The sequence below is a fragment of the Myotis daubentonii genome, chromosome 4 (assembly GCF_963259705.1).
Source record: "Myotis daubentonii chromosome 4, mMyoDau2.1, whole genome shotgun sequence".
Taxonomy (NCBI): Eukaryota; Metazoa; Chordata; class Mammalia; order Chiroptera; family Vespertilionidae; genus Myotis; species Myotis daubentonii.
The window spans coordinates 25,510,185-25,525,804 of NC_081843.1; the positions used below are offsets into that span (position 1 = coordinate 25,510,185).

General features: G+C 41.1%; 1 protein-coding gene across 8 annotated transcripts in view; it reads left to right on the forward strand.

Annotated features, from left to right (window-relative positions):
- The window catches only part of NDE1 (nudE neurodevelopment protein 1), a 38,395-nt gene that overhangs the window by 19,366 nt on the left and 3,409 nt on the right, over nt 1-15,620 (forward strand). For 7 of the 8 annotated variants that reach the window (XM_059693273.1, XM_059693280.1, XM_059693278.1 and 4 more), the window contains exons 5-7: nt 12,127-12,263; nt 13,481-13,657; nt 15,396-15,487. In XM_059693273.1, the coding sequence (XP_059549256.1) occupies nt 12,127-12,263; nt 13,481-13,657; nt 15,396-15,487 (406 nt within the window). The remainder of the gene's footprint in view (nt 1-12,126; nt 12,264-13,480; nt 13,658-15,395; nt 15,488-15,620) is intronic. The other variant, XM_059693275.1, reaches the window with a different exon arrangement.

Consider the following 15,620-nt stretch of genomic DNA (forward strand, 5'->3'; position numbering starts at 1 on the left):
ATGTTTTAGCCTTTTAGGACACACTTATTTTTAAAAAATTTAAAATTTTCAATTACAGTCAACATACAATATTATATTAGTTTTGGGTGTACAGCATGGTGCTTAGACATTTAGCTAATGAAGTGATCCCCCTGATAAGTTTAATACCCATCTATCTGACACCATTACATGGTTATTAAATATTGACTATATTCCTTATGCTGTGCTTTATATCCCTGTGACTATTTTATAACTGGTAATTTGTATTTCTTATCCCTTCTTTTTCACTCAACTCTCTGAATACCCCTCCCATGCGGCAACCACTGGTTCTCTTTATCTTCTTTATCCATTCATATATTTAAAAAGATATAGTGTTATTGATTTCAGAGAGGAAGGGAGAGGGAGAGAGAGAGAAACATCAATGACGAGAGAGTATCATAGATTGACTGCCTCCTGCACAACCTCTACTGGGGATTAAGTTGCAATCCGGGCATGTGCCCTGACCAGGAATCGAACTGTGAGCTCCTGGTTCATAAGTTGATGCTCAACCACCAAGCCACACTGGCCAGGCTATCCTTTCATCTTTTGATGGACACTTAGGTTGCTTTCATATCTTGGCTATTGTAAATAATGCCGCAGTGAACATAGGAGTGCATATATCTTTTTGAAGTAGTGTTTTGGATTTCTTTATATAAATACCCACAAGTGAAGTTACTGGGTTCTATGGTGGTTTTATTTTTAATTTTTTGAGGCACTGCCATACTGGTTTCCATTGTGGTTGCAACATTTTACAATCCCACCCACAGTGCAGGAGGGTTCCCTTTTCTCCACAGGCTTGCCAACACTTGTTGATTTATTGATGATAGCCATCTGACAGGTGGCAGGTGATATTTCATTGTGGTTTTAATTTGCATTTCCCTGATGATTAGTGATGTTGAGCTTCCTTTCATGTGTCTATTAGCCATCTCTGTGTCCTCTTTGGAGAATGTCTATTCAGGTCCTCTGTCCAGTTTTTAATCAGATTGGTAATCCCTTATCTAATATATTACTGGCCAATATCTTCTTCCTTCAGTAGGTTGTAATATTGTTTTGATGATGGTTTCCTTCGCTGTGAAAAAACTTTTTATTTTGGTGTTGTCATATTTATTTTTTCTTTTGCTTCTCTGAAGAGACATATCCAAAAAAATATTGCTAAGACTTATGTTAAAGAGTTTGCTGTTTATATTTTCTTCTAGGAGTTTTATGGTTTTAGGTCTTAAATTTAAGTCTTTAATCCATTTTGAGTTTATCCTTGTATATGATGTAACAAAGTGATCAAATTTCATTCTTTTACATATATCTGTCCAGTTTTCTCAACACCATTTATTGAAGAGACTGTCTTTACTCCATTGTATTTTCTTGCCTCCTTTGTCATAAATTAATTGACCATTTGGGTGTGGATTTAGTTCTGTTCCATTAATCTATGTGTCTACTTTTATGACAGTACCATTGTGTTTTGATTACTATAGCCTTGTAGTGTAGTTTGAAATCAGATAGTGTGACTCCAGCTTTGTTCTTCTTTCTCAAGATTGCCTTGGCTATTCCTTGTCTTTTGTGGTTCTAACAAATTTTAGAATTATTCTAGTTCTGTGGAAAATGCAGTTGGAGTTTTGATAGGGGCTATGTTGAATATGTAGATTGGTTTGGGTAGTATGGATAGTTTAACAATATTAATTCTTCTAATCCATGAGCAAGAGATATCTTTTCATTTATGTCTCATTCCATTTCTTTAATCAGTGTCTTAGAGTTTTCAGTATATAGGGTTTTCACCTCCTTAGTTAAATTTATTCTAAGGTATATTATTCTTTCTGATTAATTTGTAAATGGGATTGTAGTAATTTCTTATAATTTTTTGTATTTCTATCAGTGTAACTTCTTTCTTTCTTTCTTTCTTTCTTTCTTTCTTTCTTTCTTTCTTTCTTTCTTTTCTTTCTCCTTCCTTCCTTCCTTCCTTCCTTCCTTCCTTCCTTCCTTCCTTCCTTCCTTCCTCCCTTCCTCCCTTCCTCCCTTCCTCCCTTCCTCCCTTCCCTTCCCTTCCCTTCCCTTCCCTTCCCTTCCCTTCCCTTCCCTTCCCTTCCCTGTCCTTTCCTTCCCCTTCCCCTTCCCCTTCCCCTTCCCCTTCCCCTTCCCCTTCCCCTTCCCCTTCCCCTTCCCCTCCCCCCCTCCCCTCCCCTCCCCTCCCCTCCCCTCCCCTCCCCTTCCCTCACTTGAGGTTATTTTTCCCATTGATTTTTTTTTAAACATTTTTTTAAATTTTTTTTATTGCTTAAAGTATTACAAAGGGTATTACATATGTGTCCATTTTTTCACCCCACCCTAGACAGTCCCCTAGCCTCCCCTATCTTTTAAACATTTTTTAAAAAATATATTTTATTGATTTTTTACAGAGAGGAAGGGAGAGAGATAGAGAGTTAGAAACATCGATGAGAGAGAAACGTCGATCAGCCGCCTCCTGCACATCTCCCACTGGGGATGTGCCCGCAACCCAGGTACATGCCCTTGACTGGAATCGAACCTGGGACCTTTCAGTCCGCAGGCCGACGCTCTATCCACTGAGCCAAACTGGTTTTGGCTATTTTTAAACATTTTTATTCATTTATAATATCTCCTCAAATACATATACCATTGTTCTAGGATCTTGGTTTGTTTTCTATCACGCTAACAAATAATACCATAGTAAATTTCTTAGTACATATATCTCTTTTTTAAAAACATATTTTTATTGCCATAGCCAGTTTGGTTCAGTGGATAGAGTGTTGGCCTGTGGACTGAAGGTCCCGGGTTTGATTCCGGCCAAGGGCACATGCCCGGGTTGCAGGCTCAATCCCCAGTAGGGGACGTGCAGGAGGCAACCGATCAATGATTCTTTCTCATCATTGATATTTCTATCTCTCTCTCCCTCTCTCTCTCCCTTCCTCTCTGAAATCAATAAGTATATATTTTTTAAAATAAAAATAAATTTAAAAATATTTTTTTTATTGATTTCTGAGAGGGAGAGAGAGAAACATCAATGATGAGAGAGAATCATTGATTGACTGCCTCCTGAATGCCCCCTACTGGGGATCGAGCCCGAAACCTGGGCATGTGCCCTTGACCAGAATCCAGCCCGGGACCCTTCAGTCCACAGGCCAACGCTCTATTCACTGAGCCACACCGGCTAGGGCAGTAGATATATCTTTTTGAGCATCTGCATATTTCCCTTAGATAATTCCTAGAAGTGAAATTATCTGACTAGAACTGTAAATAATTTTAAGGCACATTATTATTATTTTTTTAAATCCTTACCCAAGGATATGTTTCAGTGATTTTAGAGAGACAAAAAGAGAGAGAAACATTGATTGGTTGTCTCTGCCTGACTGGGAATTGGACCAGCAACTCGGGTATGTACCCTGACCAGGAATTGAACTCACAATCTTTGAGTGTATGGGATGATGCATTAACCAACCAAGCCACCTAGCCTGGTCTTCCATTGATTTTTTACAGAGAATGGAAGGGAGTGGGAGAGACAGAGAGAGAGAAACATGGATGTGAGAGAGACACATCAATGGTTGCTTCCCATACATACCCGGACCAGGCCAGGTACGGAGCCTGCAACTGAGGTATGTGCCCTTGACCAAAATCGAGCCTGTGACCCTTCAGTCCGCAGGATGATGCTCTAATTACTGAACAAATCGGCTAGGACAGTTCTTTCATTTTTAATTTTATTTGAGAACTCTCTCTTTAAATAAATATATTTTATTGATTTTTTTTATAGAGAGGAAAGGAGAGGAATAGAGAGTTAGAAACATCGAATAGCTGCCTCCTGCACACCCCCCACTGGGGATGTGCCCACAACCCAGGTACATGCCCTTGACCGGAATTGAACCTGGGACCCTTCAGTCTGCAGGCTGATGCTCTATCCACTGAGCAAAACCAGTTAGGGCGAGAACTCTCTCTTTATTTCTTGGTTAGTCTAGCTAAAGGTTTGCCAATTTTATCTCTTCAAAGGACCAGCTGTCAGTTTCATTGATTTCCTATTGCCTTTTTAGTGACTCTTGTATTTATTTTGGATCTGATCTACATTATTTCCTTTCTTCTAACTTTGGGCTTCAATTGTTCTTTTCCTAGTGCCTTTAGGTGTAAAGTTTATTTGAACTTTTTCTTATTTCTTTAGGCTATCTTTTTTCCACTGAATTGAACTCAGCTCTGTTTAATGTTAACTTCTCATATATCCTGGGATCTAATTCGGCATTCTCTATTTTGGTCCATTGTATAATTTATGAATTACTATAGCAACACCATAATGACTTTATTACTGTGGTTTTATAGTATGTTTTGATTTCTGCCAAGCCACTGGCATACCATGTATCCCACCCATGTATCCTTGATTAAAGCAAGTCACATGGCCAAGCCATGTCAAGGCGTGAGAAGGTACAGTCCACCCACAATGAGGCCATAGCAAGGGTGTAGATGCAGGGATGGTGAAGAATTGGGACCAGTAATGCAGTCTAACACAAAGAGATTATACATTCATGTGGTTCTAAAATAACGTACAAAGGAGTAGAGTTTTTTAATGCAAACTCAACCAAATAGAAATAGAAATTTGTATTATTCTCCTCTTTTTTCACAAAAGCATTTCGTACACACTATTGTACATCTTGCTTTTTCACATAACATAGACCTAGAGATCTTTTGTATTTGGACACTGCATTCTTTGTTCTTTTTTGTTCCCCCAGGTACATAATACTCTATTGTATGGTTGGCATTGTATGTATAATACATAATAATTTATTCAGTCCCCTGGGATAGCTATCTGCTTCATTTTCATTCTTCTGCAGAGATAAGCATTGCTGTAATGAGTGGTAGCATTGCTTGCACATATCTGTAAAATAAGTTCCCAGTGAATTTGCTGGATCAAATACGTGCATATGTGTTTTTTAAAAAAATTATCTTTATTGTTGAAAGTATTACAGATGTTCCCGTTTCCCCATGGACCCCCTCCACCTGGCTCCTGATCTGCCCCCTGCATATCTGATTTTGATAATTATTGTCCAGTTCTCTGTATAGTTATACCAACAGCATGTAAGTCCCCATTTTCCAAATACCTTCACTAACAGAAGGTTTTCAAACTTTGGATTTCTGCCAGTATGATAGGTTTCTGAAGTGAGTGACCTTGAGCTCCTCTTCTTATATTTAACAAAGAATTCTTAGGTTAGTCTAGCTAATTTTATGTCTAGCAAATATATTCTTATGTTTTATTTCTTTTTCTGTGAACTCTGTTTATCTTTGCCTGTTTTTAAACTGAGTTTTTTTTTTTTTTTTCAATATATTTTATTGATTTCTTACAGAGAGGAAGGGAGAGGGATAGAGAGCCAGAAACATCCATGAGAGAGAAACATGGATCAGCTGCCTCCTGCACGCCCCCCACTGGGGATGTGCCCGCAACCAAGGTACATGCCCTTGACCGGAATCGAACCCGGGACCCCTTGGTCTGCAGGCCGACGCTCTATCCACTGAGCCAAACCGGTTCTGGCTAAACTGGTTGTTGGTTGTTGTTGTTTTCATCAATTTCTAGGAGATCTTTCTATATTTACTTGTGATACGAATTGAAAATATTTGGAGTTTGTCATTTGTCTTCCAGGTTTATCTATTGTATGTTACTGTCAAAAAAAAGTTATTTGATTTCTATGTAATCAAATTTATTAGTCATAATTAGAAGGGCCTTTTGCATTCCAAGGTTATAGAGCAATTAGCCTCTGTTTTCTTCTAGTAGTATTTTTGTTTTCTCTTTCTTTCCATTAAAAAAATATTTTTATTCATTTCAGAGAGAGGAAGGGAGAGAGAGAGAGAGAGAGAGAGAGACATCAGTGATGAGAGAGAATTATCGATCAGCTGCCTTCTGCATGCCCCATACTGGGGATCGGGCCTGCAACTCCGGCATGTGCCCTGACCAGGTCAATGCTCAACCACTGAGCTACACCAGCCAAGCTATTTTTCTTTTTCAATTACATACACTATTATATTAGTTTCAGATGTACTTCAGTGACTAGAGATCATGTAAGTTACTAAATAATTTCATGCCCATCTGACACCATACATAGTTCTTAGAATATTGACTATAGCCGGAACCGGTTTGGCTCAGTGGATAGAGCGTCGGCCTGCGGACTGAAAGGTCCCAGGTTCGATTCCGGTCAAGGGCATGTACCTGGGTTGCGGGCATATCCCCAGTAGGAGATGTGCAGGAGGCAGCTGATCGATGTTTCTCTCTCATCGATGTTTCTAACTCTCTATCTCTCTCCCTTCCTCTCTGTAAAAAATCAATAAAATATATTAAAAAAAAAAAAAAAAGAATATTGACTATATATTCCCAATGCTGTAGTTTGCATGTCTTTGACTATTCTTTAACTATCAGTTAATCCTTTCACCTTTTTTACCCATTCCCCAACCCCCCTCCCATCTGGTAATTGTCAAAATGCTCGCTTATATCTATGAGAACTGGTATCTTTGAGTTCTGCTTGTTCATTTTGTTTCTTAGATTCAATTGTATATATTGCCATTTTATTTTTTATATATTTTCTTCTCTTCTTAAAGAATACCCTTTAACATTTCGTGTGTGTGTGTGTGTGTGTGTGAGAGAGAGAGAGAGAGAGAGAGAGAGAGAGAGAGAGAGAGAGAGAGAGAGAAAGAGAGAGAGAGAGAAAGAAATATTGATGTGAAAGAGACACATTGATTGGTTGCTTCCTGCACCCCCAACTGGGGCCAGGGATCAAACCTGCAACTCAGGTACATGCCCTTGACCAAGAATCGAATCTGAGACCCTTTGGTGTGCGGGCCGTTACTCTAACCACTGTGAAACACTGGCCAGGGCCTTGGGAAGTTTTATATGTTCTTTGATTCTCTGTGATAACTTTGCTGGGTAGAATAATCTTGATTGTAGGTCCTTGCTTTTCATCACTTTGACTATTTCTTGCCAGTCCCTTCTGGCCAACAAAGTTTCTGTTGAGAAAAGAGCTGACAGTTTTATGGAAACTCCCTTGTAGGTAACTGTTATTTTCTTGCTGCTTTCAAGATTTTTTCTGTCTTTAACCTTTTTCATTTTAATTATGGTGTATCTTGGTGTGGGCCTCTTTGGGTTCATCTTGTTTGAGACTCTGCACTTCCTGGACTTGCATGTCTGTTTCCTTCACCAGGTTAGGGAAGTTTTCTGTCATTATTTTTTCAAGTAGGTTTTCCATTTCTTGCTCTCTCTCTTCTCCTGGCACCCCCATAATGTGAATGTTGGTACGCTTGAAGTTGTCCCAGAGGCTCCTTTACACTATCCTCATTTTTTGTTTCTTTTTGCTTTCCTAATTGGGTGTTTTTTGCTTCCTTATATTCCATATTGCTAATTTGATTCTTGGATTTATCTACTCTATGTTGATTCCCTGTAAATTATTCTTCATTTCAGCTTGTGTATCCTTTATTTCGGACTGGTTCTTTTTTATGGTTTCCATGTCCTTTGTTATGCTGTTGAAGTTCTCACTGAGTTCATTGAGCATTCTTATAACCAGCGTTTTGAACTCTGCATATAGGAAATTGTTTCCATTTTGTTTAGTTCTTTTTCTGGAGTTTTGTTCTGTTCTTTCATTTGGGACGTGTTTCTTTGTCTCCTCATTTTGGCAGCCTCCCTGTGTTTGTTTCTATGTATTAGGTAGAGCTGCTATATCTCTTAGGCTTGGTCGAGTGGCCTAATGTAGTAGGTGTTCTATAGGGTCCAGTGGTGCAGCCTCCCTGTTCACCTGAGCTGGGCTCTCCAGGTGTGTCCCCTCCAGACCCCACCTTATGGGCTGTGTGCACCCTCCTGTTATAGTTGAGCCTTGATTGCTATTGGTACATCAGTGGGAGGGATTTATCCCCAGGCCAGTCAGCTGCAAGGACTAGCTGCAGCCACCATTAAGGAAAAGCTGTTCAGGGGCCCATCCCATGGAATAGGACTTACTTCAGTGGGTCTCTGGTGCCCGCTGAGTCTGCTTCTTGAGTGTGTCTATTGTGGAGGTGGTTGGGTGGTGCTTTGGTGTGGTCTGAAGTTGTCCATTGGGTGCAAAGGCTCAGGCCTGACGTGCAGGCCAAAGTCAGCCACTGTCTGAGCCCTGCCTGAGGCCTCCGGGTATGAGCTACAAAGCAATCTGCAGATGGCTGCTACTTGTGGTAGGCTTGGAGATGCCCAGGAGAGGCCAAGCGGTGAAACAAGGCTGGCTGCCACTAGTGCCAGGCCTGGGATCACTTAACAAAAGGTCAGGGGCACACCGAGACCAGATACTGCTTGTTCGAAAGATTTTAGGAAAGTCTGACGCATGAGCCAAAACAGGCAATTTGTATGGAAAAGCCACTGGAAACAGATTGGGCAGATCTGAAAGTTGGGTTGGGCGAGATCTGAGGGAATCACCAGGCCAGGGCAAACAGTGATAGCCAGATTGATGGAGGCTCAGATATGGCACCACCTGCTTGCTCTGTGTGGGGGGGCTCAGCAAAGGAACTGTGGCCTCTGCCAGCACTTTTGTCTGAGAGAAAGCTACCCCTCCAGCCCTCACCCAGAGAATTCAGTTTCTCCCCATATGTCCCTGGTGCCCTTGGAGCTGCTTGCCCAAGGTTAGAGCTCAGAGCGGGTGAGTCCTAGTAAGTCTGTGCATGGGCCCTTAAAGAGGAATGCCTGGGACTCTAGCAGCCCTCCATCTCACTCAGCCACAATCCTCGCTGGCTTTTACAGCTAGAAGTTCTCAGGACTTCTCTTCTTGGCACTGGAACCTTGGGCTGGGGCGGTGGGGGCGGGGGCGGCCTGGTGTGAGGCCAGGACTTCTCTCTTCTCAGGGGCAACCTCCACAGCCAAGATATCCCTTACAATTTTTATCCACCACACCTGGGTGTGGGACCACCTGGTTCCGTGTCTCCACCCCTCCTACCTGTGTTGATGTGGCTTCTTCTGTATTTTTACTTGTAGGTCTTCTGTTTAGCTAGATTTCAGGTGGTTCTGAATGATGGTTATTCTGTAGGTTAGTTGTAATTTTGATCTTTTTTTTTTTCTTTTACTAAAATTGCATTGGTTCTCATTTTGGCCATGTTGAATGTTAAATCAGATGAGGTAGAAGCTCAAAGCACCATTATACAATGAACAAAGTTCTGGAACACAAAGCTTTTGTTTTTAAAACCTTAAGAACATTACACTTTTATTATAAAATTTCATTAGTTATATTTGGAACATTTGACAGTCTGCTGCAGAACAATAATCCCTTGACACCATCAGCTGTTTGCTTGTTATGGTCCCTGCACTGTACCTCTGTAAACTAAATGCTCACATTAAACTGAGGAGGGGGATAACCTTGTGCAAGTATAACCCTGAAAGACTTAGGACCGAATTGGAAGTGACTAAAAATTAAATACATTCCTTAAAGGTTATTTTACTTAGTATACCAAAAAGATCAACAAAGATTAAAATTGATTTAATCTAATTTTACTCTTTTATGGGTTGTTATACATAGACTTTTTAATTTTTTATTTTTTGTGCTAAAAAAACCACAAAATCAAATTTACCGTCTTAGCTGTTTTTTTAAAAAGATAGAGTCCAGTAGTGTTAACTGTATTACCATTATTGTGCAACAGATCTCCAGAACTTTTTCATCTTGCAGCGTTGGAACTCTAAACCTACCAACATTAATTTCCCCTTTTACCCTCCCGCCCTTCGTAATTACCTTTCTACTTTCTGTTTCTATGATTTTTGACCACCTTAGATATTCCATATGAATGGAACCATACAGTAAATGTCCTTTTGTGACTGCGTTGGTCCCTTAGCATAATGTCCTTGAGGTTCATCTATATCAGTGATGGCGAACCTTTTGAACTCGTCATGTCAGCCTTTTGAAAAACCCCAACTTAACCCTGGTGCCATGTCACATATAGAAATTTTTTGATATTTGCAACCATAGTAAAACAAAAGATTTATATTTTTGATATTTATTTTATATATTTAAATGCCATTTAACAAAGAAAAATCAACCAAAAAAATGAGTTCGCGTGTCAGAGGTTCGCCATCACTGATCTATACTGTGGCATGTGACAGGATTTCCTCCCTTTTTAAGGCTGCATAATATTCCATTGCATATATTTATCACATTTTCTTTATGTATTTGTCTTAATTTGCTTCCACCTCCTGGCTATTGTGAATAATGCTAATATGAACATGAGTATTTCTTTTGAGAGCCTGCTTTCAATTCTTTTGGATGTATACCCAGAAGTATGATGGCTGGATCATTCTATTTTTTATTTTTTAAGGAACTTCCATACTATTTTCCATAATGACTGCTCTTACATTCTAATGAACAGTGAACAAAAATCCCAATTTTTCGGCATCCTCACCAACACTTTATTTTCTGTTTTTTTGGGGGAGTGGCCATTCTGATGGGCATGAGGTAATATGTAAACGTTAAAAGCATTTATTGGCCCCAAAGGGACTTGTTCTCAGTAACCTAACAGATGTATCTCTTAATATTCATATTTACTAAAACTGTATTTTCCGACTTAACTATTTTCAAATTCTCAGTAACTGTACACCAGATTAACTCTTTTCACAGTCCTTATGCATTGCAGCATTTTACTCCTATAAATATGCTTTTATGCATCGTTTGACAGAATTTCAGTGTCTAAGGCGCATAAGCTATTTTCACTCAGGTTGCAACTGGGATGCTTACCTTTAGTTGAAAGTAAATACTCACATAATAATAATAAATCTATGTGCTGTGCTAATAAATCAATGATCATTGACCCACACAGGTTCAAGCATGCTAGGAATATCTCTGAAGTTGGTTTTCAATTCTCTGGCATTCCAGAAGCCAGTGGTAGATTTTGACCAAATACTGAGTTTAAATTTCTGATCCAGGTGGAATTTATATTGGGGGTACAGTATGAGGTATATAGATCCAACATTAATTTTTTCCAGGTGGCTATCCATAGACCTCAAACCTAGAATTGAACTACCCATATTTCATCAATGATTATGATGCCATCTTTATCATAAATTCTCATGTGTTTTTTATCTTTGTTGTTGTTTGACATGTCAGCCTGAGGGTCATTTTAACTGATTCCAATGTTGTACTCCTAAATATTGTCCCTTCGTTGTTTTCCTTCAGGCCCGTTTGGTAACTTTATCTTATTTACCTTGAGGGTAGGTACTAATATGACTCAATCTGGACATAGTAGGTTATGTTGAATAAATCACTGTCAATCCCACTTTGCTGTTGAAGGCCCAGAAACATTGGGTTATCCAAGGACACTTAGCTAGTCGTACGTGGGAGAGACAGGTGTTAACTCCTGGGTTCCACTCCTAACAGATGCTCCTCATCACCGTGAGATACAATGAACAGGATGTTAAAGGTCTTCTGGAGACAAACATGGGGTCAGTAATAAAAATTGCTGACATTTATTAAGCACTTATGGTATGTGTGAAACATCTGTTGCACACTTCCTGTATGACTCTACTTGTCCCCAGTCCAAACCCCTGTGGAGGCACTGTCCCCACTTTGCATATGAGGAAACTGTGCCAGTGCTTCAGAAAAGGTAACTTTCTTTTCCCAGCACTTCTCAGTGCCTGTCACAGCGTTCCATTGGAATGTCTACACTGTGGTGGTTAACAGAGCAGCTGGGCTGGGCATTTTGAACTTTTAGATGTTTTATGGTACCTGAGAAATTAAAGATAGTTTCTTTTATTTGTTTAAATGCATGTGATTACATGGTGTATGCATTTTAGTCGGATAGTCTGAGTACTGTTTGCAGTGATCGTCTTCAAGAGAAGATGGATGTTGGCAGTTGATTGGTCCTACTGAGGCCTTGGCTCACTGCTAAGTTTTGTGTGGATGTTATCTCATTTAATCCTCAGTACAGTTTTGTGCACCTCATGAGCTAAGACAATTCCCATTCTGTAGGTGAAGGGCCAGGTCCCAGAAGATGAAGGTGTTGGCTTGCTCAAGTCTGGTTTCTAGGAAATGCCAGTGCTGGGACTTACACCCTCATGTGTCTGACCCTTCTCGTCTCCCAGTATGTAGGCATCAGATAAATGTCGCTGATTGCTCTCTTGGACAACTTTGCTTTTCTCTTGCCCAGGGCCACGATCATGTCTCTGGAAGACTTTGAGCAGCGCTTGAATCAAGCCATTGAGAGAAATGCCTTCTTGGAGAGCGAGCTTGATGAGAAGGAGAATCTCCTAGAATCTGTTCAGCGACTGAAGGATGAAGCCAGAGGTCAGGAGGCCTGGGCTTTGTTCCCCCTGCCCACACCAGCACTGTCCCCTCTTCCCTACCTGAGAGCACTGCCTGGTGTCACCTATGCTGGAAACCTGCACCCTGCTTGGCACACAGGCTGTCTGGGACCACACTTAAAGCTCCAGTTAATTGTTTATAACATTTATAGTTTATAAAGTGTGGCCAGTAGAAGAGGGATTAAAAAGAAAAGCTCAGCCCTGGCTGGTTTTGCTCAGTGGATAGAGCATTAGACTGTGGACTGGAAGGTCCTGGGTTCGATTCCAGTCAAGGGCACATGCCCAGGTTGTGGGCTTGATCCTCCGTGGTGGGCATGCAGGAGGCAGCTGATCAACGATACTCTCTCATCATTGATGTTTCTATATCTCTCTCCTCTCCCTTCCTCTCTGAAATCAGTAAAAATATATTTAAAAAAGAAAAGCCAAGTTTAAGAGTAGTTGTTCCTAAATGTAAGGAAGTGGTTAAATAAATTACATAGACTTATTTTGTGCAGTGTTAACCCATGTTTAAACTAACGGTATAGATATAAATGCGATTATAGGACAATTGTTAGGACAGACCACTGAAGGGAGGAAGATAAGTCATAGACAGTAGATGTATGTTTCTGTTTATGCTAACTAAAAATCATTCATATTAGATGCTTAATAGATATTCACATACATACCGGGTGAGGCAAAAGTAGGTGTACCGTTCTGAGTATGCAAAACATAGTTTATTCTCGTATTACTATTAATTATTGTGTTATTTTCCGTATGAACAACGGTGAACCTATCTTTGCCCCACCCTGTATAAATCGTATGTTTGAAAATGCAGAGAAAAGGGATTGGAAAGATCTCCATGTTATGAGAGTTGATGAGTGAGGGAGGGGCATTTGGGGATGGGTTGGGGAAGCATATTTTTTCACTTAGAACTCTACATTGGCATTCTTTTGAAACAATAAAAGCATTAGTATATCACTGCCATAGTTAATTTTTTTTACACCTTTTGGTTTTTACTCAAAAGAAAAATCATGTAGTTTTATAAGCCGGCTAGGCAATATCCTGTGGGTTTCATGTCATTCAGGGTTTCTAGCTCCAGTTTTTCACCCTGTTTCTTTTCCTTGATCAGTGTCTACTGCTGACCCCTTCCCCTCCCCTTTCCACATCTCCATTCTCATCACCCAGTGCTAAGGCTTAATCTGAATTCTTTCCCTCGTGCAGATTTGCGGCAGGAATTGGCCGTGCAGCAAAAGCAAGAGAAACCCAGGACTCCCATGCCCAGCTCGGTGGCAGCTGAAAGGACAGACATAGCCGTGCAGGCCACTGGCTCAGTGCCATCCACTCCTGTGGCACATCGGGGACCCAGCTCTAGCTTCACACCGGGGACGTTCAGACGTGGTAAGAAGAATGGAGTCGGGAGGACTTTCTTTGCTTCACAAAGCTTTCCTGAGTGAGAGAGAAATTGGACTGGGCTAGACGGCAGGGAGCAAACTGGGAAGCTCACAGGGCAGAGCATTGAGGCACGTGAGAAGAGCCTCTTGGGTGTGAGGCAATAGAGAGCAGTGGAGTCTGTGGTGAGCTGGAAAACGGAAACCTCACTTGGAGAGAGCTCTGCTCCTGCCACAGGAGATTTAGGCCCAGCATTAGTAGGCATTTCCCTTCTTTACCAGAAGCCAGAATCCTCTTGTTGAATATGAACTCTTCCAGATGTAAAATTTTGGTAACCAAACAAAAAGTGTTTTGTGGGTCCAGCAATATATCCAACTAGAAATGGAGCCACTGTGACCTGTGCTGTGTTGTAGAAATGAGGAATTTGAGTTTTCACCCCAGTTTCTCTGCTGACTGATTAACACATTGCATACCGCATAGAAATCTCTAAGACATACACCAGGGACCGCACGTTTTTGGGCAAACTGCACGTTATTTAAATCATCATAATGCACTTTAGGTGTTTTTCAATAATTATAACATTTTTATTTACAAAAACAATTAAACAATTAAAGTTCCTAGTACTTTTTTAGCGTATGGTACTGCGTAAAACATTTTCCTCTGTGAAGAGGGACCAAACAAAATTTACGTAAGTATCTAGATTCGCTCCTTTTTCCATGGGCGTGAAAAACGAGAACACTCGTGAGCGGTCCTTAACAGATGGCGCGCGAAACACGAGAAAACTCCTGAGTGGTACGAACTGTGTTAACTGTGAGATTCTGAAGGGTTACTTAATAGCCAATAATAATAATATAAAATTATTGAGTGCTCAGTATGTGCCAGTCACCCTGCTTAAAGTGCTTTGCATATATGTATATGCATATGCATACATATACATGTATATATGTATGCATATAGGTGTATATGTGTGTGTGTGCATATACACACACACATACATACATATATACATACAGACACATGTAACCTCACTGAATTCTCACCACAGGCCCAAAGTGCAAATAATGAAAGTGCTACCCTTGTTTGATGGCTGAGGAGACGGAGGCCTGAGTTGAGGGGCTTGTCTCCCAGCTGGTGGATGGCAGAGTTGGGATTCAAGCCTAGGCAGGCTGGCTTCTGGGCTTCCACTGCTGTACACTGCTTTATCCCTTAGCTCGTCCCTGGGGGTGAAGAGACCGGTGAGATTTCAGACTCCCAGTCTAGAGCAGTGTTTTCCACACGTTGGCAGGCACATGTGTTGGCCGGGCATCTTGTTAAATGCACCTCGGATTCAGTAGGTCTAGGTGGGGCCTGAGATGCCTTTCTAGCAAGTGCCCAAGGGATTCTGTGCTGCTGGTGCCTGGTCTGCTTTGAGGAGGGCGGCTCTGCACAGTAGAACCCTTACAAGTGTGGTTGGCTCAGAGGCTCTTGGTGTTAAATTTCTATGTGGAATTCCTAGGACTTGAGGGCTGTGTTGATTTAGTTGTAGAAGAGTAACATGTAAAGATAAATATTTAATACAGGTTGGTCATTAAATAGGCTCTCACTGTGTGAGACAGTTAGCTATTGAATGAAAAAACAGGGAAGCATCCAGAACCCAAGGCAAGAGCAGCCTCCCCCGCCTGCCCCTGGGGTTTTGCATTTAGCGATGTCAGTGCACAGACTTACGACTGTGGGTTGGTGTTACATGTACTTCCTTTTGCACACCCAGGCCTAGATGACTCCACAGGTGGGACCCCCCTCACGCCTGCGGCCCGAATATCAGCCCTCAACATCGTGGGAGACCTGCTGCGGAAAGTGGGGGTAAGAGCGACTGGCGCCTCCCTGGGTTTGCTGTGGCTTTTTGCCTGTCCTTCAGGAAGTTGGCGAGGGATGATGACCTTACCACTTCCTTTCCCCTTTAACAGAGTTCATGAGTCCTAGGTGTAGCTCGGGG